This window comes from Rhea pennata, chromosome 17, assembly GCF_028389875.1.
Source record: "Rhea pennata isolate bPtePen1 chromosome 17, bPtePen1.pri, whole genome shotgun sequence".
In the NCBI taxonomy this organism is placed as follows: Eukaryota; Metazoa; Chordata; class Aves; order Rheiformes; family Rheidae; genus Rhea; species Rhea pennata.
This window is the reverse complement of record NC_084679.1, coordinates 9,072,963-9,099,581: the sequence shown is the minus strand read 5'-3', so window position 1 is coordinate 9,099,581 and position 26,619 is coordinate 9,072,963. Positions and strand designations below refer to the sequence as shown.

The following is a 26,619-nucleotide window of genomic DNA, read 5'->3' as shown; positions in this document are numbered from 1 at the left end:
GATCTTCCTGGTGAACTAACGAACATATCAAACCTCAATTCTGCTTAACAGCAGTTCTTCAGTCCCATAAAAATTAAAGTTTCTGAAATTCTGAGTTATCATAATAATGTTCCTCTGCTTTAAAACAGAGAGAGAGGTGTTTTGTGGGGTCATAAATGAAATTAAGTTTCATTCATTCAGAGTTATTTCCTTGAAGAGATAGATGAGCGTGGGTTGCAATTCAAAAACTTCACATCCACACAGTAAGTAGTTTGTAATAGCTGAAGACTCCATTCATCACCTACAGGAGTATGTGATGGGAAAAAGAAAACAACAACAAAAAGACCTCTAAAGTGGCAAATATTCTTCCAAGAAAATACCTTCTTTGAGAATGTGTTTTCTGCTGATATTTTGCCATATACAAAAACACTAGTGAGCTCATGAATGCTATCCTAAGACAGTATTCAAAAACTGTCCGAGGAACACCGTTTTGTCTAGACTGTTATTTGTCTTCCTTTGGTATTATCATCTCAGCATCCATTCATCAGAATGAAGGAAGCAAAATACAACCATGTATGTAATGCATTATTACATCAAAAATAATGTAGTATCCCACTAAGAATATGGTTAAATTTATCCCAAACAAGGTAAGGAAAGAAAGATTTCACTAGCAGTCCTGATGCTGAGCTTCTTAGCACTAAGTTCGGAACATTTAAAACACAGACTAGGCCTTTTACACCATAATTGATCATGGAGCAACTACAGTTTTGGTGTAATACCTATGCTAAACAGAACATCAGCAAGAAGCAAGATCAAGGAGTTAACTGGGAATTATGGTTTTATTTAATAATTTGAAGCATGGTAAAACTGAAGACATTCATATTCCTCTGGATTACACTGAGGTTACTCTGTTGACAAATTATAGGTACTTTGGATATAAAGACCATCAGAAATAGAAGGCTATATGCTAAGCAGCTTATGTCTGCAATACTACTAAACTTGAGTTTTCTGTCTGAAATTCAGATCAAAAAGCTATAAAATACATATAAATTTGTATAAACAATAGAACTTGAAGCTCAGTATATGTATCACATGCCAAGATTATTTGTGATACATTGTTAAAGTTTTCTTACCATGCTTAAAACCCATGAGGAGATTTTATTCCATTCAATACAATCATACAGTAATTTTCCATTGCACTCATGGATATCATCTCAATGAAATAAACAGAGAGGCGGCAAGTAAGGGTATAGAGATGCACCTCCAGGAAGCTAGAAACTGCTTTTTAAGGAACACACTTGTTTCAAAATTCCCGGTCATAATGTGCAAGTTCTGTTTATTCAGTTTAGGCTTGGAAAGAAAATCAGAGCATAGTAGCAACATTTTAAGATGTGTTCCTCAATTAGAGCGAAAGATGTATGAGTAAAACTAAAAGAAAAATACATTCCAGTTTAAGGACAGAACTGGAATGATTACTATTAAAGAAAAAGAAATACTGAAAAGGATTCAAACTTACAGACTGTATAATTCAATAAGCTTTCATTGTTGCATCACATTCAAAAACCAAGATCGCTCATCCTCCACCTCTCAATACGGCCTCCAGAGACAGAACATGTTTTTTTTTTACTTCCATTATCTTTCTGCCTGTGGCAAGGAAGTACCTTGGTCCCGAATCAGGACTCACAGGAATTCGGCAAGTGCTATTTCTGTTGGTAGTAAAATCTTCAATATGTAATTTACATATTGATATGTCATCATTTCTTGGTATTTAGCTTAGTAACAGCTTCTCTAAAGTAGAAATTTTATTACCCAAACTATAGAAGTAGCAGACTGGGAGTAGTGGAGACAGCATGAATTTCTGAATCAATCCAAAATATGTCCCTCATAGCAGTTGTTATTCTGTGCAGGTGTGTTATTGATTACAGTCATAATGGTCTCACTTTAGCAGCTGTCAATAACTCACTACTTGGATTGTCACGCTGAATTAAAGAAGAACCATACCAAAAATATGTGGAGAAGTTACACCAGCATGGCATGACACAGCCTGTGGCGCAAAGCAGAACACTGCCTGTTTAAGTCAGCATTCATGTTTGACACTTCACTTGACATTACATTGATAAAATAAAGTCAAATGTGATATTTACTCAGGCAGAGGAGACTACACTTTAAGAATACCAGAAAATTCTCAAGTTTATAGCTACAGCATACAGTAAAACTATGTTTTTAACACATAGTTTTGGGCCATTACTGGGTGACTTATTGTAATGAAAGACTGAAACAAAGTTTTATTCGGGGTTATTGCCATTTTACAAATCATATGAACAAAGCTTCCTTGAATCACACTACTAGTAATGTTAGACTATTTCACTTTTCTAAAATAGGATTTATTTCTAAAACAAAGCTTGACAGCAGCACACAGTAGCTGTACTGTATTTTTACTAACTATAAGTCAGAGTTGTGAAATACTGACAAGTCAAATATAGATAACGTGTTATTATCATAGTTGTATTAAACACATGTAATACTGTTGTACTGTTACCACATACAAGCATTTTTCTTTCAAATACTTCAGAGCTGACCTAAACAGGTAACACAGAGCAAACAAGAGCTCATTGTCACTGGTCTATCAAAATGGAGAAACAGATTCAGCTATGAGAGGCAAAAGATTTCCTATTTCCAGTAATTAATTTTTAAGTCATTTTAACCCATTTAATTTAACCATTTAATTTTAATGAATTACTTAATGACCAAGAGTTCAGATACTTAAAGATCAATGTAAAATTATCACTACAAAACCCAGATTAACTAAAGAATGTTTACTGTAATGAGAAGGTCACATGGAGAAACTACGCTGATATGCTTCCAACCCATGGGTAGAAATTACACTCCCATACCAAATGAAGAACAGACAATTAAGTTCTTGGCAACAGTAGCTCTAGTTTCACTCAACACTACAACAAACGTAGATAAATTAAGCAAAGACATTGTTACAGCAACAAGTTAATATAGCATTTTTTGTTTAAATAAAAAGTTGCTGTTACTTAGTGAAAGCAAAGGTCTCTATCTGAATGAGCATGTCACTGCTAGAACCTAAAAAATACCTACATCTCCACCAACATCATTACTGACAGTGGAATACTCGGCTGTTCTGTGCAAAGATAATGCTTTCTCTAGTTTATGGAGAGGAAAAAAAATAGTCAAAAAAAGCAGGCTTTGTTAACTCTCTTCTAGACTGATTTAATACATACCTTTTGGTATTCCCAGAAGGCAACATTTCCACTTATAAAATTCAGAATGGATCCAAATAGCAGGTCTCATTAAATCATTATTTTTAAAAAATATTGCCAAGAATTTAAATGTTCCTAGTACTGTTTTCAATAATGTCCACACCAAATCTTTTAATAGGTTCTTTCAAGTATTTAACTGGAGAATCTAGCAAGTTAATGGTATTCTGTTAGAACTCCAAAAAACACATTTGCTTTTACAAGTCAGCAGACAACAATGGCAATTTGCATAACATAGTGCCAAAACTAAGGTCACCTAAAGCTTTCAGCTGCCTAGCTCTCACTCTTCAAAACCTTGCCGCACCTGCTAAAGTTGAGTTTAACTCTTTCTACTCTAAAATTGCATGGCTATGCATTTCTGCTACACAAGACGACTTAAATCACACACCATTTTCCTCCAGAACTTGTCTTGCCACATGGAAGCTCCTTACTTGATAGTCACCTCTGCTAGAATGCTCTTTGGAACTGACAGTAATCAGTCTGAGGAATTATGGAAGACATAAGTCTTCCTTATAAAAGAAAATTTTGCATGTATTCCACCCTCCTACTGCTTATTTTAACACTGTTAGCTTCTCAAGAGTTTTCATCTTTTTTTTTTTTTTTTTTGAACATTCCATTATGATAGCAGAAATAAGAAAAAACATCTATTTAAAAAAACATAAGGCAAATGTGGTACAAAACCTAGATCCTGTGAAGATTTCTTCTGCCCAGTACTTCAAATTAAGCTATGGCTCAGCACCTCAAAGTAAGTCAAGGTCACTATAGCTGTAAGAATTCTTACAGGGATTACTTCATTAGATAACTCAAAATGTATCCAACTGAGAATGCAGGTCTTGCAATCAGTCCCCTGGGAAGTCAGCTCTCAGGAGTGCCTATCAGAAGGAAATACTGATGCCTAATTCTATACTCCCAAATTATTAAATTTTGAGAAAAAGAAGGAAAAAAAGAAATACTTTGGGTTTATCATAATGGCACTATGTTAAGAATGCCCCCAAACTGATGCTACTTGCTTCCCCCTCCCCATCTTGCTTGTAATGCCTAGGCTGTACTTCTTCAGTAATGTTTCAGAAGACAGTAAATACTTCCCAACTCTTAAACAGACCATAAGCAGCTAAACAGTAATTGCTCTGAAGGACAAGAGTCTGTTGGTAAGGCACTAGAATGCAAACTTCCAATGACTTACGACAGCAATAGGAAGACAAAAAAATAATAAAAATTAAATTGTGAAAGATACTTGACTATGTCATTTTAATCATTAGCCAGCTTGAGATGTCATGTAAGCACTGAAGCAGCAAAGAGATGATACTGGTTAGATAGCAAAATCTCAATCTCTCCCTGACCTACAAAATCATAAGCTAACAGATTAGTGGCAGACTCACTACATTATAGCTCATGGAAACCCTGTTGCAGCTTCCAAAATAAAAATGCATGTCCACTGAGATGTGGGAAAACTGTAATTACAAACAATGTAAACTGAGGCATGCACAGAAGATTTTGACACTACAGTCAAGCACCTTATGGGACAAAGATCCTAAACTATCTAAGAAAGATATAATCTCTGTAGAGACACAATACATTGCATGAATTTCATAAAAACACAGGATCGTCTTTCTAGTGCGACAGAAACTAGAGAGTGAAGCACAGGAGCCCACCTTCCCATGTGTCCATAATGAATATTAATGTCTTTTAATACTGCCACCAGCAGTGTAACCAGTTAGTTTCTTGCTGCAGACATCAAAACTCAAATCAGTCACTTATAACCAGAGACTGTCACCACTGATGACAGGAGTTTTTATAGTTATTGTTGGTGATTATTGATTTCTGCGAAAGCAGTACAAAGCACAATACTATCACTAAGAAGTATTAAAGATTTTCTGTTTAGGAGGAGAAGCAGTATTTTCCATATGAAAAATGCTTCTCTAATCCAGTATCTTAAAATCATTTCCAATCCCTCCCAATATTAGATTTTTCCATGGCCTTATGAGACTGTAGTAACAGGTCTACTTTATATGATCCCATTCTTCTAAACAATTATGTAACATCCTATCTACAGGTTCCATTTATTTGTAAACAAATTAGTAGCCAAAAAGCATGATAAATTTCTAGGAGAGGAGATTTCCTTCTGACCATCTAAATATGGAAGAAAGGAGAGAATCTCTACATGCTTCCCAAACCTGCCCTGCCTCTAAAGTGGTAGAGCCATCTCTTAAACTGAGAATCATTTCTTTCCCATGTCAACACAACTTTGAGAACTCAAACTGCAGTGAAGAGGACTTGCCCATCAGACCCTAAACCACAATCAACCCCTCTCATTTCAACAGCCATTAGACAACTGCTGGATGACAATTACTTTCTCAGGCTACTCAGCCTGTAACCTGTGATCTACGATATTGCTATTGCTATTCCTAGCAAGCATTTTCTAGCTTGTGCAAAAAGTCCACCCTTGAGAAAATACAGATTTCAGCATCTTCAAAAGTATGCACTGATTTTGTTTCTCTAAGTTAAGTCCTCACAGAATCTGATTTTAAAGATATGATTAAGCAGATATCCTAATTTGATTGTGGCCAGCCTCTCAAAACCAAACTCAGGTGGCCCTTACCTGGAACCACTGACATTTCCATTAATTTTATGTAGACTGCATGACAAAACATACAACTCTCTAGCAAATATTTTACATAAATTGATAGTAAATCAGTAAAAATAAATAAATGAAGCTATTTCAGGGGTATAATGGTGCATTACTTAGCCAAAATTCATTATTTTCACATAGAGCCATTTGTTTCAATATTGGTACGCTCCCAGTAATGACAACCATTATAAGAAGATATATTCAGTCATATTCTTTATAGACTCTAGCCTAGTGACTAGATATGGGCTTAACTAGCTAAACTAAAGTGATGTCTACAAGAGATGAAAATATGTAGGAATACCACCCACACATATTTTCTTAATGGGTCTCTTAAATACTTTTTATTTCTAAGCTTGTCCGGTGTTCCAAAAGAGGCATGAATATTAGCGAGTAAAAATGTCACACTGTACTGGAAAACAATGCCAATCAATGAGTCTGATCAGGACTCTAAAAATGATACTCTGTTTGATGAGTGTGTATATAAATTAATGATGAATAATAGACACTATCCACTTACTATTAAATGATTAGACATGTGTATATACCAAAATACAACTTATTGAAAAATCTAACTGCCATAAGGCTGACTTGCCAGCCTTTCAAAAAACTGGACCCTACCAAACTGAGCTGCCTGTTCTACAACACTGCAGAAAAACAGACACGTAAAAAAGAGTCATTGAAATTAGGCAAGTAATTTGTCTTAGATACTATTTAAAAGGAATACAGCCCGAGCTAAGCCAGAAGAGCTAGAACCCTAGAACCTCAGCATATGGAGCCAGAAGTAACATTATGGTTAATTTTTGATTGACTGTAAAATGTGAGAGTAAGAGTAAAAAGAGCTAATGAGGGGAAGAAAACTTGTGCCACACTTTGTTGAGTCTGGCTTTGTTTCACACAAATTAGCTGAGAGATAGCTAAAATATTTCAGTCAGTTCCTACTTCTCTTCCAAATATCTGTTGAGATATGTGGCTAACCTGCTTCAGGACACATACAGACCATATTTAATCTGGAATTTAAGAAAACAGTTGAGATCTCCTTGTTCACATCCTTAATGCTTTAGCAGTATAATGGTTTTATGCCCCATTGTATGTTTGCCTAGTTAAATGTGCATCCTAAATTTTTTGCATTATGGAAAGAACACTTTTCTAAAAACACCTGGGCATTTTAATGAAGGGGGGGGGGGAAGGAGCTTAGTGCTAATTTCCAGGTGACTGGTGACTCTCATATAAAGTCAGAATAATGCAAATGAATCCAACGCATCTGAAATTCAATCCTGTGCATGTTAGTATAACCCTGAGGTTGGCCTTTTTCTCCTTGTGTAGAGAGGGCCAAGAGAGTAAAAAAAATGACCTAACCTTTCTGCTTTGAAGATTACTTTGATGGCTATTAGTAATAGAATGCACTCACATTGGACATGATACTGTCCGTATTTTGGTTATAATGGAAAGGCATCAGCTAGATGTAGTAAACAAATGCCAATACAGCTAAGCATGAGACAACACTGGTGTCGATGATTTATACCCACACAATAAAATATTAAGAGCAACAAATTATAAATCTGTTAGTACAAGAATTCTTACAGGCTTTCTTACAGTATATCTATTCAGGCACTAACCAAAATCCACCAAAAACACTGCAGAAATATAGTGTGTTGCATTACATAAAATCTGATACAGAAGCTTACTTTTACATAAGTGTTACATGCATGCAGATAGCCTTCAGGATAAAATATCATCCCTAAGCTGTAGTCTGAACAAAATTTAAAGTATAAGCAAAGGAAGGAATTCTGCCATTTCCAGTGCAGTATCCTAACTAAATACAATATGAATTTCTCTTTATTGGTGACTCCTATCAGTTCTTCCAATACTAAAGAATTACCAAGACTAAAATCCATTCAAAGTCCCTGCAATGAAGAGATGAAAATCAAAGGCGGGAACTGTTTTTCATCAATTATGTCTTAATATTAGATCAAATCTATAGTTATATTAACTGAATTTCAGTTACTCATGTTGAGAGGAATTATGGGATAAAAAAAAATAAAAAAAATAAATCAGCAAAGTCAACTTTGTTATGATAACAACCAATGTCAAATAAAATACATTCTAAGCATCTCTGGACAATACATGGGGATAAACTATGCAGTGAAACTATGCAGTCAAATTGTATTGTTCCTCTAAACCTTGCCTTCTCAATACATTCCTCTAGCCAAGCAATGGAAAGATAAACCCATTTGCCTAATGGAGTGTATAATTTAAATATTTCAGACAAGCATTTAAAGAGATGTTGCTTAAAATAAATTTAATGAGCATCCATCCAAATGTTTTGCATACTGAGAAGCATAGCATACCTCACAACTTATTTTTTCCTGTAGAAACTATGAACCATCCAGCTTTTTCAGTTACTTTAGTCATCATATATATGTTGTATTATTTCATATAACACATAATCATTTGTTCCAAAGCAGATTAAACAAGAAGCAGTAGTTATCTTTATTACGCTATCTTGTAACATTTCAAAGCCATCAGAATTTCAGGTTTCACTACTGCACCATGTAGTCCTCCAAAACCTTGTAAACAAAACGTTTAAACTCATGGAAGGTTAAAGGGGTAATATACTTAATACAGACTGCAGCATTTTAGCCACAGGAAGATACAATCAGCCAATGTCAATATTCTGTCATTTGGGATCATGATTTTTACCATAAATCATTCACATCAATACAAAATGATGTTTTCCCCTCACAAACTTCTACCTAGTGTTTAAAATATCAGTGTTAAAGCAAAATTCCTACTTGCCTAAAAATTCAGCTTAGTATTTTTTACATGCCAAGAATCACATTTTGTATTATGACCTACCTAAGGCACAAGAGTACGCTATAAAAAGCAAAGTAGATATTGTAAGAATTCCCTCTTCCACATTTTTAACAAGTGCCTATCTAAGGGAGAAAGGGGTCTTTACCATTTGCACGCTTGAACTGGACATTTTAAAGAGTTGTTCAAGTTTTGCAAGCATTATTTGGATTTTAATCATGCACAGCAGTACTTCGGGGAAAAATGAAAGGCGGGGGGAACTTACTTTGTTAAGATTGTAATAGGTTTAAATCCTCCCAGGTTCGTGAAGAACAGGTTAGTTTTGTTTGCTCCGTGCTACGAAGAGGCTCCTCCGAGCACGGCCCGAACAGCCGGAGCAAAGACTCCCGCACGAGGGGCGCTACCCGCCACAGCGCGGGGCTACAGCGCGCACAATGCGGGCTCGGTCAGCGCCGCGGCCGCGGGTGATCTCAGCCCGCCGCACGCAGCAGCTCCTCGCTGCGCACCTCGCACTAAACCCCGGAACGCCGAAGCGGCAACGTCTGGCAAACAAAGAAGGCTGGTAACGCGGCCGCGACGCGCAGCCCCCCCGGAGGCACTCCGCCCGGCGAGATCCCCTCGCAGAAAGCGGCCCGGCCGCCGCCTCCGTGCCCCCAAACCCCCCGCTCTGCTCACCATCTCCTCCGCCTTCTCCCCGTCCTTTGCCCTGATTTTCCTCGCTTCTGCCGGCTTCACCGTATCGCAGGGAGGCGGGTGTAAAAAGAAAAGGAAAAAAAAAATCTCTTCAGTAAAGCACTCGGCGGCCGCTCAGCAGCACATCGACGAAGCCCCTCGCCTTCCTCTCCCCCAGGAGCGGCAGCCCCTGCGAGATGCCGGCGGCTGCTGCAGCCGCCGCTCCTGCCGCCTCGGCTCGGCTCCCCGCCCCGGCGCGGCGCGGCGCGGCGGGTGCCCGGCTCCCGCGCCCGGCCCCCCGCGCCGTCTCCCCGGAGAGCGCCCGCTGCACCGGCCGCGCCACCGCCTTCCTACCCGCCGAGGCAGCACCGTAGACGGAGCCGGCCCGGCTTTCCCCTCCCACCCCCACATTCCTCCCTATTTACAAAGGGTAGCCAAGACCATCTTTATCCAACGAGCGGTGGGAGGGGGGTGTGGGGGGTGGAATCATTAACCCTTTTTTCGCGTTTACCTTTTATTATTATTTTGGCTGCCCGTTAAAAGCGCGCCGGCGGTTTCCCCTCTCTGCCAAGCGCCCGAGCTCGCTGCCGGCCTGCCGCTAGGTCCCCACTCCTGCACCCCAGCCTGGCAGCTCGCCACCTCCGCAGCAGCGCGCTCCTCTCCTAAGGCCACCCCCTAGGAAGGTCCGAGGGCGACGCCAGCGCCTCCGAAACCGCATGGAAACAGCGGCGGCCCGCCAGGCCTGCCCCGGCTGCGGGCGCCCCGGGGGAGCCCCACGGGCAGAGGGTGCGCGTCCCCGCCTCGGGCCGCGCTCGTAGCCGTCTCTACAACTCCGTTATTGAGCGGCGTTAACCACTCCTCAACGTTCACATTTGGGGGAAGCGCTCGGGGAGGGCACACGCATCCCGCCCCCCGCCGCAGGCCCGGCGGGGCAGACGCGCGGGGCCGCACACAGCTGCGGGGCCGCGGCCACACGCCACCAACGGCTCCCGCGCCGGCCCTCGCCTCGCGCTGCCCGTCTGCAGCCGGCACCACGAAGCGACGCGCTCCTCCCGCGCCGCGAATTTTCCTATTGGGCAGTGCTCGCCGGCTGCGCCCAGCAACCGAACTCTCATTGGTGCGTTTCCACCGCGCTGCGCTCCGCGGCCGGCCGCTCCGCGCGGCATTGGCCGGCGAGGCTGCCAGTCCGCGCGGCGCGGCCCGCCCCCTCGGCGGGCGCGGCACCTTCGCGCAGGCTGCGGAAGGCGGGAGCTGCGGCGGGAGTCGCCTCGCGGCCGTGAGGAGGCTTCGCGCCGCGGCGCTCGGAGCACCGCGGGGGCTGAGCGCGGTCCCTGCGCGTGGCTGCAGCTCGGCTCGGCGAGCCGCCCGCTCCCTCCGGAGCCCTGCACTGACGGGACGTATAGCAGCAACGGGGACCATGAGGTCATCTAACCTGACCTGTGTATCAACAGCACCAAACACCCCAGCACACCCATACCTTATGCCCAGACGCTTCAGTACACCTAGGAGATTGCTGTTTGCAGGAGAGTAAATCATACTCCTCTCAGCTGTAGACTGGGAGGTACCGAGCCCAACTTAGGTCCAAAACACTTGTTGTGACAGAGAATAACTGTTCAGGTGGAATGTGGATGGACAACGCTGGCAAGGGATCTCCAGCGGACCTGGCTAACTTTACCTTTCACCATTTGACCTCTGTGTTGAACCAAGGCTGAAAACCTCCTGATTCTGAGATAGCTTTTTCTTGTGCGGTCATCTTTATGCACTGCGCTCGAGTCACCTCGCAGCCATCTCTTTGATAAGTGGAATAGCTTGAGCCTCCTAAAACACCATTTTACATCTTGTAATCTCTCTCCATTATTTTTATGTTCTTTCTTTAAATTATTTCTAATGTTTTCTCCTCCTCCTTAACTGTGGATGCCAGAAATGGCTCAGTATTCTAATACGACTTTTATTGGAGCCTGGACAAAGGCAGTATCACTCCCCTCTCTCTCCTTTATATTCCATATTTTATACATTAAAGGATTACGTCAGTCCAATTTACCACAGAATTATCCTGAGAGGTCATGTTGAAGCATTTAAATATAGCGACAGCTAAATATTTCTCTGAATTATTCCTTGCCAAGCCAGCAGCAATCCACTTGAATTCTTTACTTCCAGATGTATTTGCTTGAATTTTGCAATATTAGAATTAATTTTATTGGACTGGGATGATTTAATCAGACACATCAGATGATTCTGTAACTAATCAGTCATGTGAATTATCCATTCATCTACTAAGTTTTGTCATTTGCAAATTTTACTGGAAAAGGATTTCACATCACTGTATAGATAATTGATAGAGCTATTGAATACTATCTGATCAAGCACTGATTTCTAGAAAACTCTACCTGGGTCACTGCTTATCCCCTTATCAACTACATTTTGGGGGGCTCTCAGTGAAAAGATAATTAATCTGTTTAAGGTGTGCTTTACGTATTCTCTCTGACACATACATTCACACACTTAGAAGAGAAAATAAGGCTTTAAACAAATGCCATAACTATTTCTCTTTTAATATTGAGACTAAGGACAATTCTGCAAACTTTTCTCAAAGTTTTCTTTTTTAAAGCTTTCTCCAGCAGAGGTTCTGCAATGCTAGCTACTACCAGTCTCTTTATTAAAGATATTTAAAATGGATACAGAATCATTGTCCAGTTGAGATTAGACTATTTAAGTTTGATGGACAATGGAAGCTATAAACAAATCCCCAAAGATGGAATCCAAACAAGGACAATATTAACCAGTGTCTTCTAGGCAGAACAAATCGTCAGGAAATAGAAAGAAGTCTCTGAATGGCCACTAAATGCAGTATTCATGAATCCTTTAGAGGTTTGCTTTTCTGAAGTATCTTAAAAAACAAAGTTTTTAAATGACTCCATTAAGTTATTCTAACTTCATACATTTATTAAAAATAGGTTATTATCAGTTCAGGCCTATAGACAGTTTTCCTCTCCCCAGGGACATAACTCCTACTGAAGACAGGCAAACCTATAATAATCTCAGGATTTTTAACGGCTACCAAGCAGAGAAGCTAAATAATCTCTGATCACTGTGATACGCCTATACTTTGAGATATAGAGTGGTGTTATAGTTCTTTGCTTTCAAGGAAATATTAATGCATTTAACATGCAGGCATTTCATCAATCAGAGATTTGAGATTTGTATAATTTGTTTACTTCTGTTTTAAATAACAGCGCTGTACTTGAAAATATAGATCTATTTTTGCTTTACATGTATTGAGGTTGATGTAGATGTAAGTAACAAATACAATCTATCATTGTGTTTCAAAAGCAATAGCACTAGTAATGATGATAATATACTTACCCACTACATCCAATAGTAAATTTCAAAAGGCCTTATGAATATCAATCTTGTTATCCCCGTGTTGAAGATGGAGAAATAAAATACTGGGATGACTTGTTCAATGTCACATGACAGATCAGTGGTAAAGCTAACTACTAACTTCAGTTATCTGAGTCTGAGATAAGTTTTTATCTAACAAGCCACATTACCTACTCATTTACCTCTGGGAAGATCTTTTATTTTTATTAGTGTTACATATCTTTTGTGTACTCTGCTTATTTTATGTTACTGTTAGAACCCAGAAGAGCAGTCAAGGCTTTTACCACGCTTGATTATCAGTTCTGATCATGCTGTGCTTAGTAACAAAACACAGCTGTCACCTGCGTTTGCCTCCATCCTCACAAAAGCTGCCCTGCTTCCATGGCTCCACGGCCTTCTGGTAGCTGCCCCTCTCCCGAACAGAGTCACGCGGGCGCACACCCCGTGCCGTGCTGTCCTTACTCCAGAAATTGTTCAGTAGCTAGATCCAAACTCACCCTGTCCTGGGCTATCAGCCCTCAGATACAGGAGCCCTGTGAAGCTCCAGTCAGGCCTCTTGTCCCCTTGGCACCGCTACTTCGCCCCTTGAAGCAGAACGCGGCGAGAGCGGCCCGCGTCCTGCGCCGGAGCCCACGGCCCGCGCCGCGGCGGGCAGGCACCCGCGGCCGCGACACGCGCAGATGGTGCTTCCGAGCCTGCGCTCCAATCACCCCCAACCGTAGCGGCCGTTTGCACCCAGTTCCTCCCCCCGCAGGGACGCAGGGCCGGGGCCAGCACGGCGGCGGGGCAGCGGGCCGCCTCAGCGGCTCCCTCACGGGCCGCCATGGCGCCCGGGGCAGCGGGGCGAGGCGGAGGGACGGGAGGAGCCCAGCGGACACCTGTGCCCTGGCGGCCCCAGCAACCGCGTCTGAGCGACGGGACAGCCAGCCAATGAAAGCTCGAGGGGGAGAGCTCTCCTCCAATAGCGCGCGGGGGAGGAGCGGCCACAGCCAATAAGGGCGCGCGTTGGCCGCCGCCCGCGCCGCTCTCGGAAGCGGGGAAGTGGTGGCGGGGTGCGCGTTGTTGGCTGCCTGGGTGAGTACGGGGCGCCCGGGCGCGCTCCGCTGCCTCAGCGGCCGGTGCCGCCGGCTCCCGCCGAGCCCGGGCCCTTCCCGCTCCTCCGCCGGGGCTGTGGGCCCGCACGTCCGTTCGGCGTTGTGCCGCACGGCCGGCGCCTCTCGCACGGTCCTGGCAGAGCCGCCCGACCCAAGCCCGGGCCGGGAGCCTCTCCTGCCCCGGCCCGGCCGCGCTGCCGGCCCGCGCTGTGGGCTCCGCGGGCGGGCGCCGGGCTCTAGAACAGCTCTGACCTCGCTGAAGCGAGGAGCCTGAAACCGGCGCCCCGCCGAGCTGTCAGCCGAGGGGCTCGCGTGCCTGGCCGTGGCCTTTGAAATTTCCTTCCCGTTAACGGGGCGAGTAACGCGTGTGACGAGCTTCTCGAATATTCGGTGGCGTGGGGGCTGAGCCCCGAAGGCTGCGAGGTTGTGGGGCTCCTCGCTCGGTGCCCGGGGCCGTGTCCTGGGGCCGGCTCCCGTTCCCCGGCTGAGGGGGCTGTGGGTGCCCTGTCACGGAGCTCTGTGTTGCTGTTGGTGGCTGTTGTGTCCCATGCTGCAGCACGGAGCTTAAAGAAAATAGTCTTAAGGAGGTTTTGCACAAGAAATTATCATCATTATTGCCATGAATTTAAGTGGCAGCAATTACTAGAATGTTTTAAAGTAAATGTAATGTTATATATTGCAGCAATACTTGTTTTCTTTGGTTAAGCAATGGCCATTGGTTCTTGATGCTGATGGTGACTGGCTGATACTTCTGTCACATGCCAGAGTTTGTTCAAGTTTTGTTTGAAAGTGTGGTGATGCTTCTACATTAGCTTGTAGAGGAGAAATAGTCACACGAAGACATGGAAAACTTTTAATGTTTTAGCTTGTTGAAGCTATTTTTGAGATGTCTTTTGGGATGCTCAGGGATGTGCTTGTTGCTAGGTCACTCTCTGCTGAGTGAATATGCTATTTTTAAAATACAAAATATGTAGCAGAAACTGACTCTTTCAGTGAAATTCATTTTATTTTTAGTTGAATTGTTTTCAGGCTTCCCAGTGTTGTTATCAGTATTAGAATAGATTGGTGAATATCAGTACAACACTACCAAAGTGTGATTTTTAGAAAGACAGTAGTGGTGTTGCTGTTCCTGAGAAACCTAACATACTATCCGTAATTATTTTATTACATATGCAGCTAGAAAAACAAACTGTTCTCTCTTGCTCTGTGAGCAGTATTCTGTTTGTAACTGACAGTGATATGTTACAACAAAAATTGGCCCTTGGACAATAGTCATTGTCAGACATTGCTAGACATAGTATTTTTGGAAAGCCCAAATTATATGGAAAGTCTTCAGAACAGAATGGTATATTTAAGCAGTTATTAGCCTGGGATACTGTGAATTTTCTGAGACTGACTTTCATTGACATTTTGACTGAGTAAAAACTACCTGGAGAAATAACTTAAAAATGAGTGATCTATACCTTTTTTATCCCTTATTTAGATGTTAGGATGTTAGATCCTTATTTTGGGTAGCACATGTAAGCCTACCTACCACTTTTAGACCATATGACCAAAATCACAGTTCATTGCCAAAACCCCTCTACATTTGTGAAACTCCATGCTTTTAAAGCTAATTTGCCTTCTGCTGTTTGAGTCATTTTGGTATATTTGAATTACATTTCCAAGTTTATCTTTATAAGCAGGCTGGCAATTTTCTTTTTAAAATGGGAATTATTTTCCATTTAATCCAGTTCCTATGGGGGGGGTAACCTTAATATGTATATTATCAATTTTGAGAAGACTACAAGATATGTAGTAGCATTTGCCAATGCTTGTTGTTGTAGTATTGACTGCCAAACTAAACTGATGATAGCCACTATCTTTTAGTAGAATGGTACAGGTCCCAGGTGCATGTTATATTCTTCCTGAAAAAAACTCAACCAGGATGAAAGATGACCTGCAGTGAAATTATAGATGTTACTGAACTTGCCTTAATGATGGCAGGTTGAAACTCAATCTCTACCTCTCAAAGGCAATTTCTTGCTTTCTGTTTTGCCTAAACCAAACCTGTAGAAGTAAGTTACATTAAGTTTTTCTTGACCCCAAAGGCTTATTAGCTGGTTCCTCTGAGAAAACGTAAGTTCTGTGAAAGCTGAAAATAAGCCGTTGCCGAAAAGGAGGAGGAAGTCTAACAAAAGACTCCGGATATGCAGAACTGTGGCAAAGGACTGCAATTATTAGCACTCTTAAACTGGGGAAAAGACTGCCTTACTCAATCCTTGGCAAATATTTTTAAAAGTATGATGTGCTGAAAGGTCAAGTTTTCTAGCCTTTCTTCCCCTTAGGAGCTGTGCAGTGGACTCCTAGTAAGATGCCAGAGGGAGAGAGTAGCTGAAGCAAAAAAATTGACTACAGATCTTAACTCACCAAATGAGGGAACTACTTGCACTTTAGCATGTTGGTTTGTGCTTTCGTAAGGAAGTTCTACTTTTTGCTGAAAGAGATAGCAATGTGGACTGACTCTTAACCTTGGCAGAGAGTGGACTTAGTTACAAAGTGTTCATTTGAGCAACCTGAAATGTGTCAGATACAGATCCCTCCCTTCCTCCTCAACTTCATCTCACATTTACATGTGTACAACAGAAAAATGAATAACAAGAGCTCAAGAATGAAGTAACTTAATTTCTGGAACAGGTTTTCTGAATCCCAGGAAAAAATCCTACCTATTAACTGAATGTGCCATTACTGCACTCAAAAACAATTTCAGCTATGTAAGTTGAGAAATTAAAAATCACTCAAATGAGAAGTCATATCACTTCTGTATTTTCATTTGAAGCTCTCCACAGGTTAGGTCTCTAAGTTGTAAGCTTATCCATATGCTTAAAAGAATACTATTGTTCTTGAAAAAACCTAATTAGTTTCAGAGTTCTGATTTAGTTAAAACTATTTTCTTGCTATGTGTACCATTGTTTCTATGCAATTTAATGCACATCTTTTTTTGTAAAAGCTCATCTCTTTCCTGTTCACTGTATTTCTCTGCAAGCCACTGGGCTCTATCAGATTCCTTTTGAAGCTGCTGTGTCAGATAGCAATTTATGTGACTACACAAAAGGAAATTAGTAAAATGCTTCATAAACACGAAGCAGCTGTGAAACATGGCTCTAGTCAAAGAAAAGTAGACTACTTTTTAAAAGCTATCAAACCCCACTTGTTTCCATGCTTTTTAAAATTCCGCATGAAAACCTCATTCCGCTACTGAAAGGAAACTCATCCTATTTTATTCTTTCATGGCTGAGAAATACGGTGGTCATTTGCCTTTAGGCAAATTCAAAAGCAGCAATAAAAAAGCTTTAGACACTGCTGGCTGTGGGTTATTGTTGTGATACAGAAGACTATCAGACGCCTGTGACTGATGACCTTTTGCTGTCTTTTAGACTGAACCTAAAGAACAATTTTGGATCAGTTGAGAAGCAACTGAGATTGCTGTGGTAACTGACAGACATTTGTGATGCACCATTTGTGCTCCCCCCCTCCAAAAAAAAAAAAAAAAAAACCAAACAACATAACAAATGGTTTCATTTTTCAAAGACTTCTCATGGGCGTTCTTAAGGATGAAATGTTTTATGCCAAATTGTGAGCTGATTGCTTCTAATCAACCAAATGGTGGTAGAAGTGTATGAAAAGAACATACACAATCTATCATGTTTTGGATAGTCTCTCTAAATGCTACCTTACACTGACATCTATATGCTCACCTATTTAACAGATCACTAAAACTAGCAAAACAACACACTGTACTGTCTGACTGAAAACAGTAACATAAAATAAGAATGGTAGTTACATTAATATTATTGCCAGAATCAGCAGTGCCATTTGGAGCAGAAATGCTTAATTACCGGATGTTTTTAATTTTTGTCAAGCTGGTTTGTGTATGCTAGGCATAAGTTAGATAGCAGAGTAAAAACATATTACAGATATAAGAGTCTGTTACCATCACTTCATCCTTGATTACTGTAAACTTACTAAACAAGAATAATAAGATTAGATTTTGTAAAGTCTGCTATCCTAAAGCAGTATATCTTTGTCACCACTATATATTTTTTTCCCCTATTCTACAGGCCTTTTTATGTTGCACAGTGTGAATATTCTGATTTGTATTGTCTTCAAACAGAACCAGAATGTATGTGTCAAAATTTAGCCTTTTTTATTGGAATTTTCCTTTAAACTTTCTCAGAACGTTTGGAAGTAGTTCTGAATTCACATATTCTGCTGCAGTAGAGTTTGAAAAGCAGTGAAAACAGTAAATGTATATCCTGGCTGTTACATTTTAAGTGTTCTAACAACTTATCTATTAAAAACAAAGGAATGTTGAAGAAAAACATCGCACAGTTTGTCATGTTACAAAGAAAATACAGCTTTTTCTGAAATGCTGCCCCTTTGGGGCTTTATTTTATTCAAAACAATAATTTTGTTCCTTCTGTTTTAACTACAGAAATGGACTTACTCTAACATTCCTTTCAATATTTAGCAGTGATTCTTTGTCAGACAGATCTGACAGATAGAGATATATACAGTTCCATAAATGCCTACTGTTAAATATCAAAGTGTTAAAAGACTTAGTGCAAACTACACTCTGGTTTGGTGCTTATGGGTTTTGTTTCTTTTGCTTGAACAGTGGTAATTGACTCTTGATTCTGTTACCTGGCTCCTTTCATTGTGATAGTTCTTTGGAGCCTCACTGAAGGCAACAGTAAAGCCTCAAGTGTCCGAGTATCCAAATTTGAGTCTGACTTAATTTTAAGTGATAATATAAGCTTGATGTTCAACTCTGGATATAGAAGCACATGTTGCAAATGCGGTTTCCACTTTGCAAAGAAACTAGTGAAATGCACTAGTTGCCTGTGTTACTAAATGAAACATCAGCACTGTGAGGAGTAGTTAGTTGTGCATTTCAGCTGGTTTTAAAGCTTTTAAGTGTTAAAGAAAGAAATTCTTACTCTTTTCCTAGGACCTACAAAAATTTGTGCATGTTTCAAGGCCAGCAGGTGGAGCCCAAGATAAATGAGTCTTTTATACTTGAAACAATAGTCTCTAATGATACAAATATAGTCTAAGGACTGTATTAACATCAAGCAGAGTGCATGGGGTGACAGGAGGCTATTTCTCAAAGTGGTAGAACACAATAAATGTAGATAACTAGAAAGGCAAATTGTTGAAGATATTTGTCCCTCTAGATAATTGCAACAGGTATTACAGAACTATTCAGCTGATGTTTAATACTTGTGTTTTGACTAGCAGATTTCTGTGAGCTTTAGGTCTGCAGTAGTTCTGCACAAACAACTGGACTGAACTGACTCTTTGAAGGGACCTCAGTAAATCAGCTAATGGAGCCTGAAACCCTTTATTTCAATAAGTCTTAAAGTTATGAACAATTAACTATCAACAGGTTTCTATGGAGTAATCCATTTAATTTTCTGGCAGGACACCTAATGAAAATTGGGAGCCTTATTTCCATAGTCAGCAAGAGTACACACTGACTGTTGCTCATTAAAGTTGTGTTTTATGTCCCTGCCTTCATCATGTGGCCTTCTTTGCCCTTTGTGGAAAGCTTTAAGGATCCCCTGCCATGTTTGTTTTAGTGCTGCTTATTGGCTACCTCTCAAACATAAGATTTGAAGGTGATCTCTAATAGCTGTGCATGCTGCTTCTGAAATAGTCCTGCATTGCTTGATATTGATAAATATCAATCTTGATGCTCACATTGAGAAAATGGAAAGAAGAATGAAGCCATCATGTTTCTGTCAGCCTGGAGCCAGGACCAGACTGATTTCTAATGTAATAGTGCACACTATCCTTCTAGTGTATTGCTTGCTCTATGAACTGATCTGTTAATGCATTTTATTTAACTTGCTTTATGGACATAAGTTCATTTCTGCTGGGAAGAGTTATGTATCCTTAATAATAGAAGCCATAAAGCTTTGTACTTGCTGAAGGACATGCAAAGCTGTAATTGAAATGGAACTGATTAGTAAGCTGAATAGGAGGTTAATATCTTGTTTTTATAACAGGTTGCTCAAACTGACAAGAGGTAGATCAATCTAATTTTTTGGAAACTTGGTACAGTCAAAGACCAGTTAAAGCTCTTTAAGATTCTGTCCATTATTTTTAGCAAACATAATTTGTCTATTTTCATGAACTTAAATGGAAGGTTTGCAGTATGAATCTCAGACCCGTATTTAGGATCAATCTTGTGCTGCTGCTGTTCTTTGATAGATTTGTTACTGATTCTGATACTTTTGGAATTGTGTGTGTTTTGGATAAGTCACTGGGAAATGCTTGGTTACAGCAGCGTTCTGGTTCAAAGATGAAAACTTGACTTCTTCTGTAGACTGCAGGTTGGGAAATAGGGAAAAGATCAGATGAAACAAGGATATGAACTCTAAAATTGAAATTTTATTAAATACAAACATCCTAGAGTGTGATAAATTTGATTTTTGGTAGAAATGGAGCTGACAGTAGTAGATGTCATAATGTGTTGTAGTTTGTATTTTGAAAAATGTGGCTGATGTGAAACAAGTGCATTTTTGGAATGCTGTCATCAGGTTTAACTTTCCTAAATGTTAAATATGACTCTTACTAACAGAAAGTTCTTTCCTTTTCTGACGTAGCAACTTACTGCACCCTTAGTGTAGCTTATGCATCCAGCCTGGAGCCTTTCTATCCTTGATGAATGGGAGTGGGGGGTGGTAAGGGGGAAGAAAAAAAGTCCTCTAACTCCCTCCCCACAGAACATTCCCCCCTGCCTTGGCATTTGACAAGCAGAGGAGTGTGTGTGTGTGTGTGGTTTTTTTTGGTTGGTTTGTTTGGGTTTTTTTTCCCTCCCCAGGATTGAGCTGGATGCTGGACAATGTCATTCATAGACAGGCCTCCCTCTCCCGATTTTATGTTCTGTCAAGGTGCTGTCAAGGACTGAGTGCCAATTCAATTTAGCTATGTAGCTGTCTGAGAGGAAGGCTTGAACAGTAGTAATCAGTCAGCTAAAATCTTTTTTCTTAGCTTGATGTTTATTGCAGTGCTCTAACTGTAATGTCTGGTCTGTTGAAAGGTCCCTTCTATCCTTACATAGTCCTCTAGTCAGTAATGATTTAAGGAAAAAGATTTCTTTCTTGCAGAAAATTCTCCTGTTTGGTATCTGGCTTGTGCAATAAATTATGTAAATAGTAACTGTTTTGAGAGATTTGCATAACTCAGGGGGTACAAATGACTTGTTTGCTCTAACCTTGATGTAAGCTTATGGTATTAATATTTGGGAGTCTGATCTCTTAACTGAAATCTGCCATATTTAGTGACACCACAGGTTCATACGGTTAGCCAGCAGGTTAGTGAGAATTCACCAATAGGAGTCTCAGAAGGGTCATGACACTAAGATTTTCATGACTTTCCAAATAAAGTAGCTGTCTATACATCTTTTTAAACATTTGGCTACTAAATCAGTTATCTAAAAGGAAGTCTGTATTTTCAATTTAATCTCTAAACTAGTTATTTTGGGAGTAACTTTGTAGAGGGAAAGAAGGCTTACTGTGACTTAATTCTATTTCCCCAATGCCTTATGTCATCTATTAAACAAAATCATTTGGCTAGCTAGGTATTGCTGTTCTTATCTGCTAGATTCATAAGGCATGCCTTGAAAGAGGAATTCTAGTTGTCACAGTGCAGCAATTAAAATACTTTGTTTTATACACGCATACGTGTGCAACCACGCTTGCCAAGGCAAAAGAAAATTACTGCAAGAGTATCAGGAGTGTTGCTTCTCTTCTGGATTATTTTGGTTGCAACAGAAGAGTCTCTTTGCGGAATATTAGTGATTGGAAGACGATCTGTGCTGTGATAGCAAGCTAGTTGTAGTGCTGAACTGTGACTTAACAGGAGTCATTAGCCTACTGGCAGACTGTTAATTAAAAATTTGTATAAATGCTGTACTTGTAGCTCTACTTCTGATAGCATGACGTGCTAACAAAAATGTTTTGCCTTATTTAAGGCAGGAAAAAAAATGTAGTTTGACTTTATTGGTAATGAGGAAAAAACCTTTCATGTATTGTTAGTACTCATATTTTGCATTGTTTTTCTGATGCTTCTTCTAAAATTCTGAATTATCCAAGCAGGATGTTGAAACAATAATAGTAAAAACTTTTGTAGAAAACCTTTTATTGAAGCAAACATGTTTAAATCAATTTTAAATGTTGAAAGCTATTAATGAGAACGTTTTAATCTTTAAGCTTCAGTATAAAAGGAAGGGGTTTTTTTATAATTTACAGTATAATACATAATCTTATCTTATTTGCAGGCTGTTACAGAATGACCTTGCACTGAGCTGTTTTGGAAGAAGCAAGAATTAACTAGCAATCCCTCAATGTGCATCCTGCTATTCAAATTTGACCCTCGACCAGTTTCAAAAAATGCATACAGGTAAAGATGGTTCTAGTTAACAGGTATATTTTCATAACTTTTGTTATACAATTTCATTGTAGTTGTAGCCAGTGATATTCCAAACTCAAAAGTCAATTTTAGGTGCTTCTAGATAAACTTTACTGGACATATTGATATTGTACAGTGAATTTCACAAGCAAACTTTCTGTAATAATTTTCTCCCATTACAACCCTTTAACCTTAAAACCTCATACCCAACATGAGTATCTTAATGCATTCAGTATGCAATAGACGGAGCTTCAGACTAGTAAAAAGACTTTAGTGTTCTATTACTTTCTGTGTTTATACATACTGTGTGGATTCCATATTATTTTGAGAAGTACAAGTATCAATATTCATCCAGTAACTTTCCTGTACCTCTTGTTAAGCAATGGCTTGCTCCATACTGCTGAGATAAATTATGCAAACCAGCTGCTCTGTTTCAAGCTATAGTGACCTGCATGAGATTCTTGGTGTCTGACTTTAATATCGGATACATAACTTCAGTCCCCTGTTTTCCTAAAGACACCATAAATCTTTGCCTTTTGTTAATTAGAAGGCTGATGTACTTTTTCAGTTGCTGTTATGCTTTCTTCACCTTTGTCTCAGTTTTCTGAAGGACACAGCTCAAGTGTCAGATGGAAATGGTACCCAGCTCTTGTACTGCTGAACAGTATTGTGGTCATTAGACCAAGTTAGACTTATCTTTACTCTCTTGCTGAGTATAACTTTTCCTGACAACTCCCATGTATTATGCTTTGCTACAGCTCTGACTTTGTGTTGAAGTCATGGAACAGTTTTCTCAACCAAAAGGTGTTTCCTGTGCCTTCAGGTATACTAATGCCTGTCAATGTTACACTAGACACCTGCAGTTATTTTTCTTACTATCATTTCTTTTTTTCTCTGGTTAAAAGCATGTCTAAATGATCATTAAAAGTTTAAAAGACAAACTTGTTATCTTTGGCCATTTTCTTATAGCCAATACACTTTCTTGAGCTATAAACATGCTCCCCATAGTGCTTAGGAAACTTTTCCATCCTAGTAGATTTGTGTTTCTACAGCAATGCATGTGCCATTTTGAGTGCTGAGTTAAGCAAAAAGCTTACAGTTCATCTTTGTAATGCATTAACGAATCCCTATTTTCTTGTGCCCTTTCCACTTGTTCTACACTTTATCTTCATCCATTGTGTTCTGTCTGTAGGCCTATTCATAGTAAAGTTTAGTGCATTGTACCAAATACTTTACTTTACTCAATTATTATTGTCAAAAGTAATGTGTGGCTGTTACGTCTTTTCTAACTGTACTATGTGTCTTATGAATAAATACAGATCGCAGGCTTCAAAGCTGTAATTGCATAGTATTTTTATGGAACTGAATAATATTGCAGGAAATTGCTTTAATAGAATAATTTCTCATGTTTTCATCTCTTTGCCTCAACAGTAAAATAAATCTTAATACATAAATCTTAATGCCGTTAAAATATTTCAGCTATAAAATAGCTGAACAGGCCTTTTGCGATTTGTTATTTAAAATTGCTGCTTTTTTCCAGTATGATTGTTTCATAAAAGACAATTAAGATGTTTTAATTATAGCAATCGTGTATATTAGCTTTGCACAAAACTTAGAATCTTCCCCATACCAAATTTGTTACACAGATTCCAATCAAGAAAGGTTTCACTTAATATTTGGTATTTGGTTATTGTATACAGAAGTTATGGTTTCATGTCTAGAATTTTTGGAGGCAAAATCTAGTTGGAACTTCAGAGAGAACGGGCATGTTTTAGCCAAACTATTTTTGAAAGAGGTGAATGTTTATTTTCATAATATCTGTAAATGGAGGATGCTTCTTGTAGATGGAAGACTGAGCAAGCTAAAAGAAATTCCCTAAACCAGTTGAGAGCCTGTAGTTTGAAGACTAGAAACAGAAGAAAAATCATAGAAGGGCTGAATCTCAGGAAGAAAAAACATAATCATTATTTGCATTGGAAAGATAAAATATACATAATTTGTATGTACTCTGTGCGTTACAGTAGGTACTATTTTCACTGAGTAAAATACTAAGCATCTTCCCTACTGTAAGGATATTGCTGAAATGTTAGAGTTCTTTTTCTGTTCTCCATAGCTGGTTTTAATTTTATTCCTTCTCTCGCATTTTTAATATGCAACTGGCAACTAATGATCATGATTTAAAATATGCTTTGATGAAGAGTTACATTTGCGGGGGAGGTCCAGAAACTTGTTACAGAAAGTGTCGGTACATTTGAGTGCTGAGTAAAGTAATGAGATTTCATAGGGACTGATTCCTTTGTGTTGTGTGATTTAAAAATTAGAATGAAAAGTATATGACCTAATTTCATTTTTACAGCAGTGCATTTGGCCTCTGCTGTATAAATATAATTGACATGTGGTTAGTAGGGAGAACTGACAATGAAGGAGATATTGAAGTTGTAGGAAACTGGTAATAGAAAGCTGTAGGTTTCTGGAAGATGTAACACTTCATTAAAATTAAATATTAAATAATATGGTTGGATAGAATAGGGAACATTCACAATCTAGCAATTGAAATAAAAATGAGTCATTTTAGAGGTAATGATGTGCTGGACTAGGGAGCTCTGTTGGATCAGTCTTTAACTACAGCATGGTGTAGTGGGATTATGCACAAATGTATGGCAGACTGAGTGACACATGACAGAACTCCTGAAATTCATAAAGTTCACAGATAACTCCTCGTTTTTCCTAAGGAAAGAAAATAGCTACTGGTATCTGCAGGGCGTGAGCTAGGAACATACACTATAATGTATGATCAGGAAATAAATGAAGAAACGGTAAATGCTCGTTCTGTGTTCCATTATCCAGTCAGAAGTGAGAAGCCTTTGTTTTAAATAGTTGTAATATGAAGAGGTGCAACAGCACAGAACAAACTGCGTGGATACTCAGCTTTGCTAATAGATTCAACTGTATGTAAATTCTACAGTCAGTGATCTGTGCTTTCCTACTGAACTTCTGTTTGCTGTTCCAAGAAGCGGAATGCAAGAAAGTCTTATAGATGAAGTGATTGTAGTCTTCCTTTCAAATGCTGCCCAGCCAAGTCCTGTCCACTAACAGAAGCCATGCAAAAATAATTCAGCTTTTACGTAGGTGTAATCCTTGCAATAGGGTCAATATTGTTTCATGTATGACATTCATGACTCAGCATGATCTGTTCTTCTGAAGTGTAGATTATTGCTGAACAAGATTGTCATCTGATGCTCCAATTAGGAGCCTTATAGCAGTAAAAACACTGCTGTGTTTATATTTTCCGCATGCTGTCTACTTAGGATTGTTACTCCCACAAACTGTTGTTTTGCAAGATGAGTTAGTGTTCTGAGTCTAGAATAGATTCAGAAAGTTTTGGAAAAATGTTTCTATTGGAAGTACAGATGAATCAATTCTAAAACTGAAAAAAAAATGAATTTTTAAGTTCTGATGCTTTTTGTGATGGGGTCTAAAATATCTATTTCAGGATATAGTTTCCAATGTTACTTTTCATTAGGCCAATACAATGAGAGAGGCAAGACCCAAACCAGGATTTCTGAGGTGAAAAACTTAATACATCTACCTATTGCATGCTACAAACATGCACAGAACATTATTTCTTTCTGTTTTAAGTGAAAGACAGAGGCAAGGGGTAGGGGAATTGAACTGCAGTAATTTCTTTGATGTCTGATAGGAATGGATTCCTCATATTGATAACTAAGTAACATTTAGTGAATTAACTCTGGAGAGGTGGACTCCTGTGGATTGCTAGCTGACTTCACTAAACACTCAGGTTTAAAAAACAACTTGCCTCATAGTTTTAAATACTGATGACTTTGCTTCTGAACTTGTTTTTCATGCCAGACTTGTGGAGGTGGAACTTTTTTCCTGCTTCATGATGATGGCTAATGTAGCAGTAAATGTATGCTGTCTTGACAGAAGTCAATAAAAACTCTGATTCTGAGGAGTAAGACTTACTGGGAGAATGGAATTACTGAGTTACTAATGTATTTCTGACCAGTGACATTGTAGCTTTATCTCTTACTCCCTCTTTAAATATACAAGACAACAATGATGATCTGGAGTTTTGTGTGTCCAAGCTTTCATAAAGCTTATTAACTGACTTTTTAAATGGCAGATTGGCTTGTCATTTTTAGTACTCCTAAAAGCAACGCTAACATTGCACAGATATCTAGTACCTGTCTTACTCCATGACTGAGGGATCTGGTATCTCTGTCCTTTGAAATACTGTACTTAAAAAGACATCAAATTCATTGGATCCAAATGTTTAAGGTTCAGTCTACTA

At 39.6% G+C, this 26,619-nt stretch overlaps 2 protein-coding genes across 9 annotated transcripts in view; one reads left to right on the top strand and one right to left on the bottom strand.

Moving 5' to 3' along the window:
- The window catches only part of ARVCF (ARVCF delta catenin family member), a 292,145-nt gene extending 282,030 nt beyond the window's left edge, over positions 1–10,115 (bottom strand). For 6 of the 8 annotated variants that reach the window (XM_062590418.1, XM_062590414.1, XM_062590419.1 and 3 more), the window contains exon 1: positions 9,379–9,607. The gene's annotated coding sequence lies outside the window, so the exon portion shown is untranslated. Of the gene's footprint in view, positions 1–9,378; positions 9,608–9,729; positions 9,766–9,886 lie in introns of those variants that run through there. The other 2 variants (XM_062590417.1, XM_062590416.1) reach the window with 2 other exon arrangements.
- Positions 10,116–13,782: 3,667 nt separating this feature from the next.
- Positions 13,783–26,619, top strand: part of TANGO2 (transport and golgi organization 2 homolog) — a 39,876-nt gene continuing 27,039 nt past the window's right edge. The window contains exons 1-2 of the mRNA XM_062590234.1: positions 13,783–13,830; positions 22,177–22,298. Of these exons, the coding sequence (XP_062446218.1) occupies positions 22,243–22,298 (56 nt within the window). The 5' untranslated portion in view covers positions 13,783–13,830; positions 22,177–22,242. The remainder of the gene's footprint in view (positions 13,831–22,176; positions 22,299–26,619) is intronic.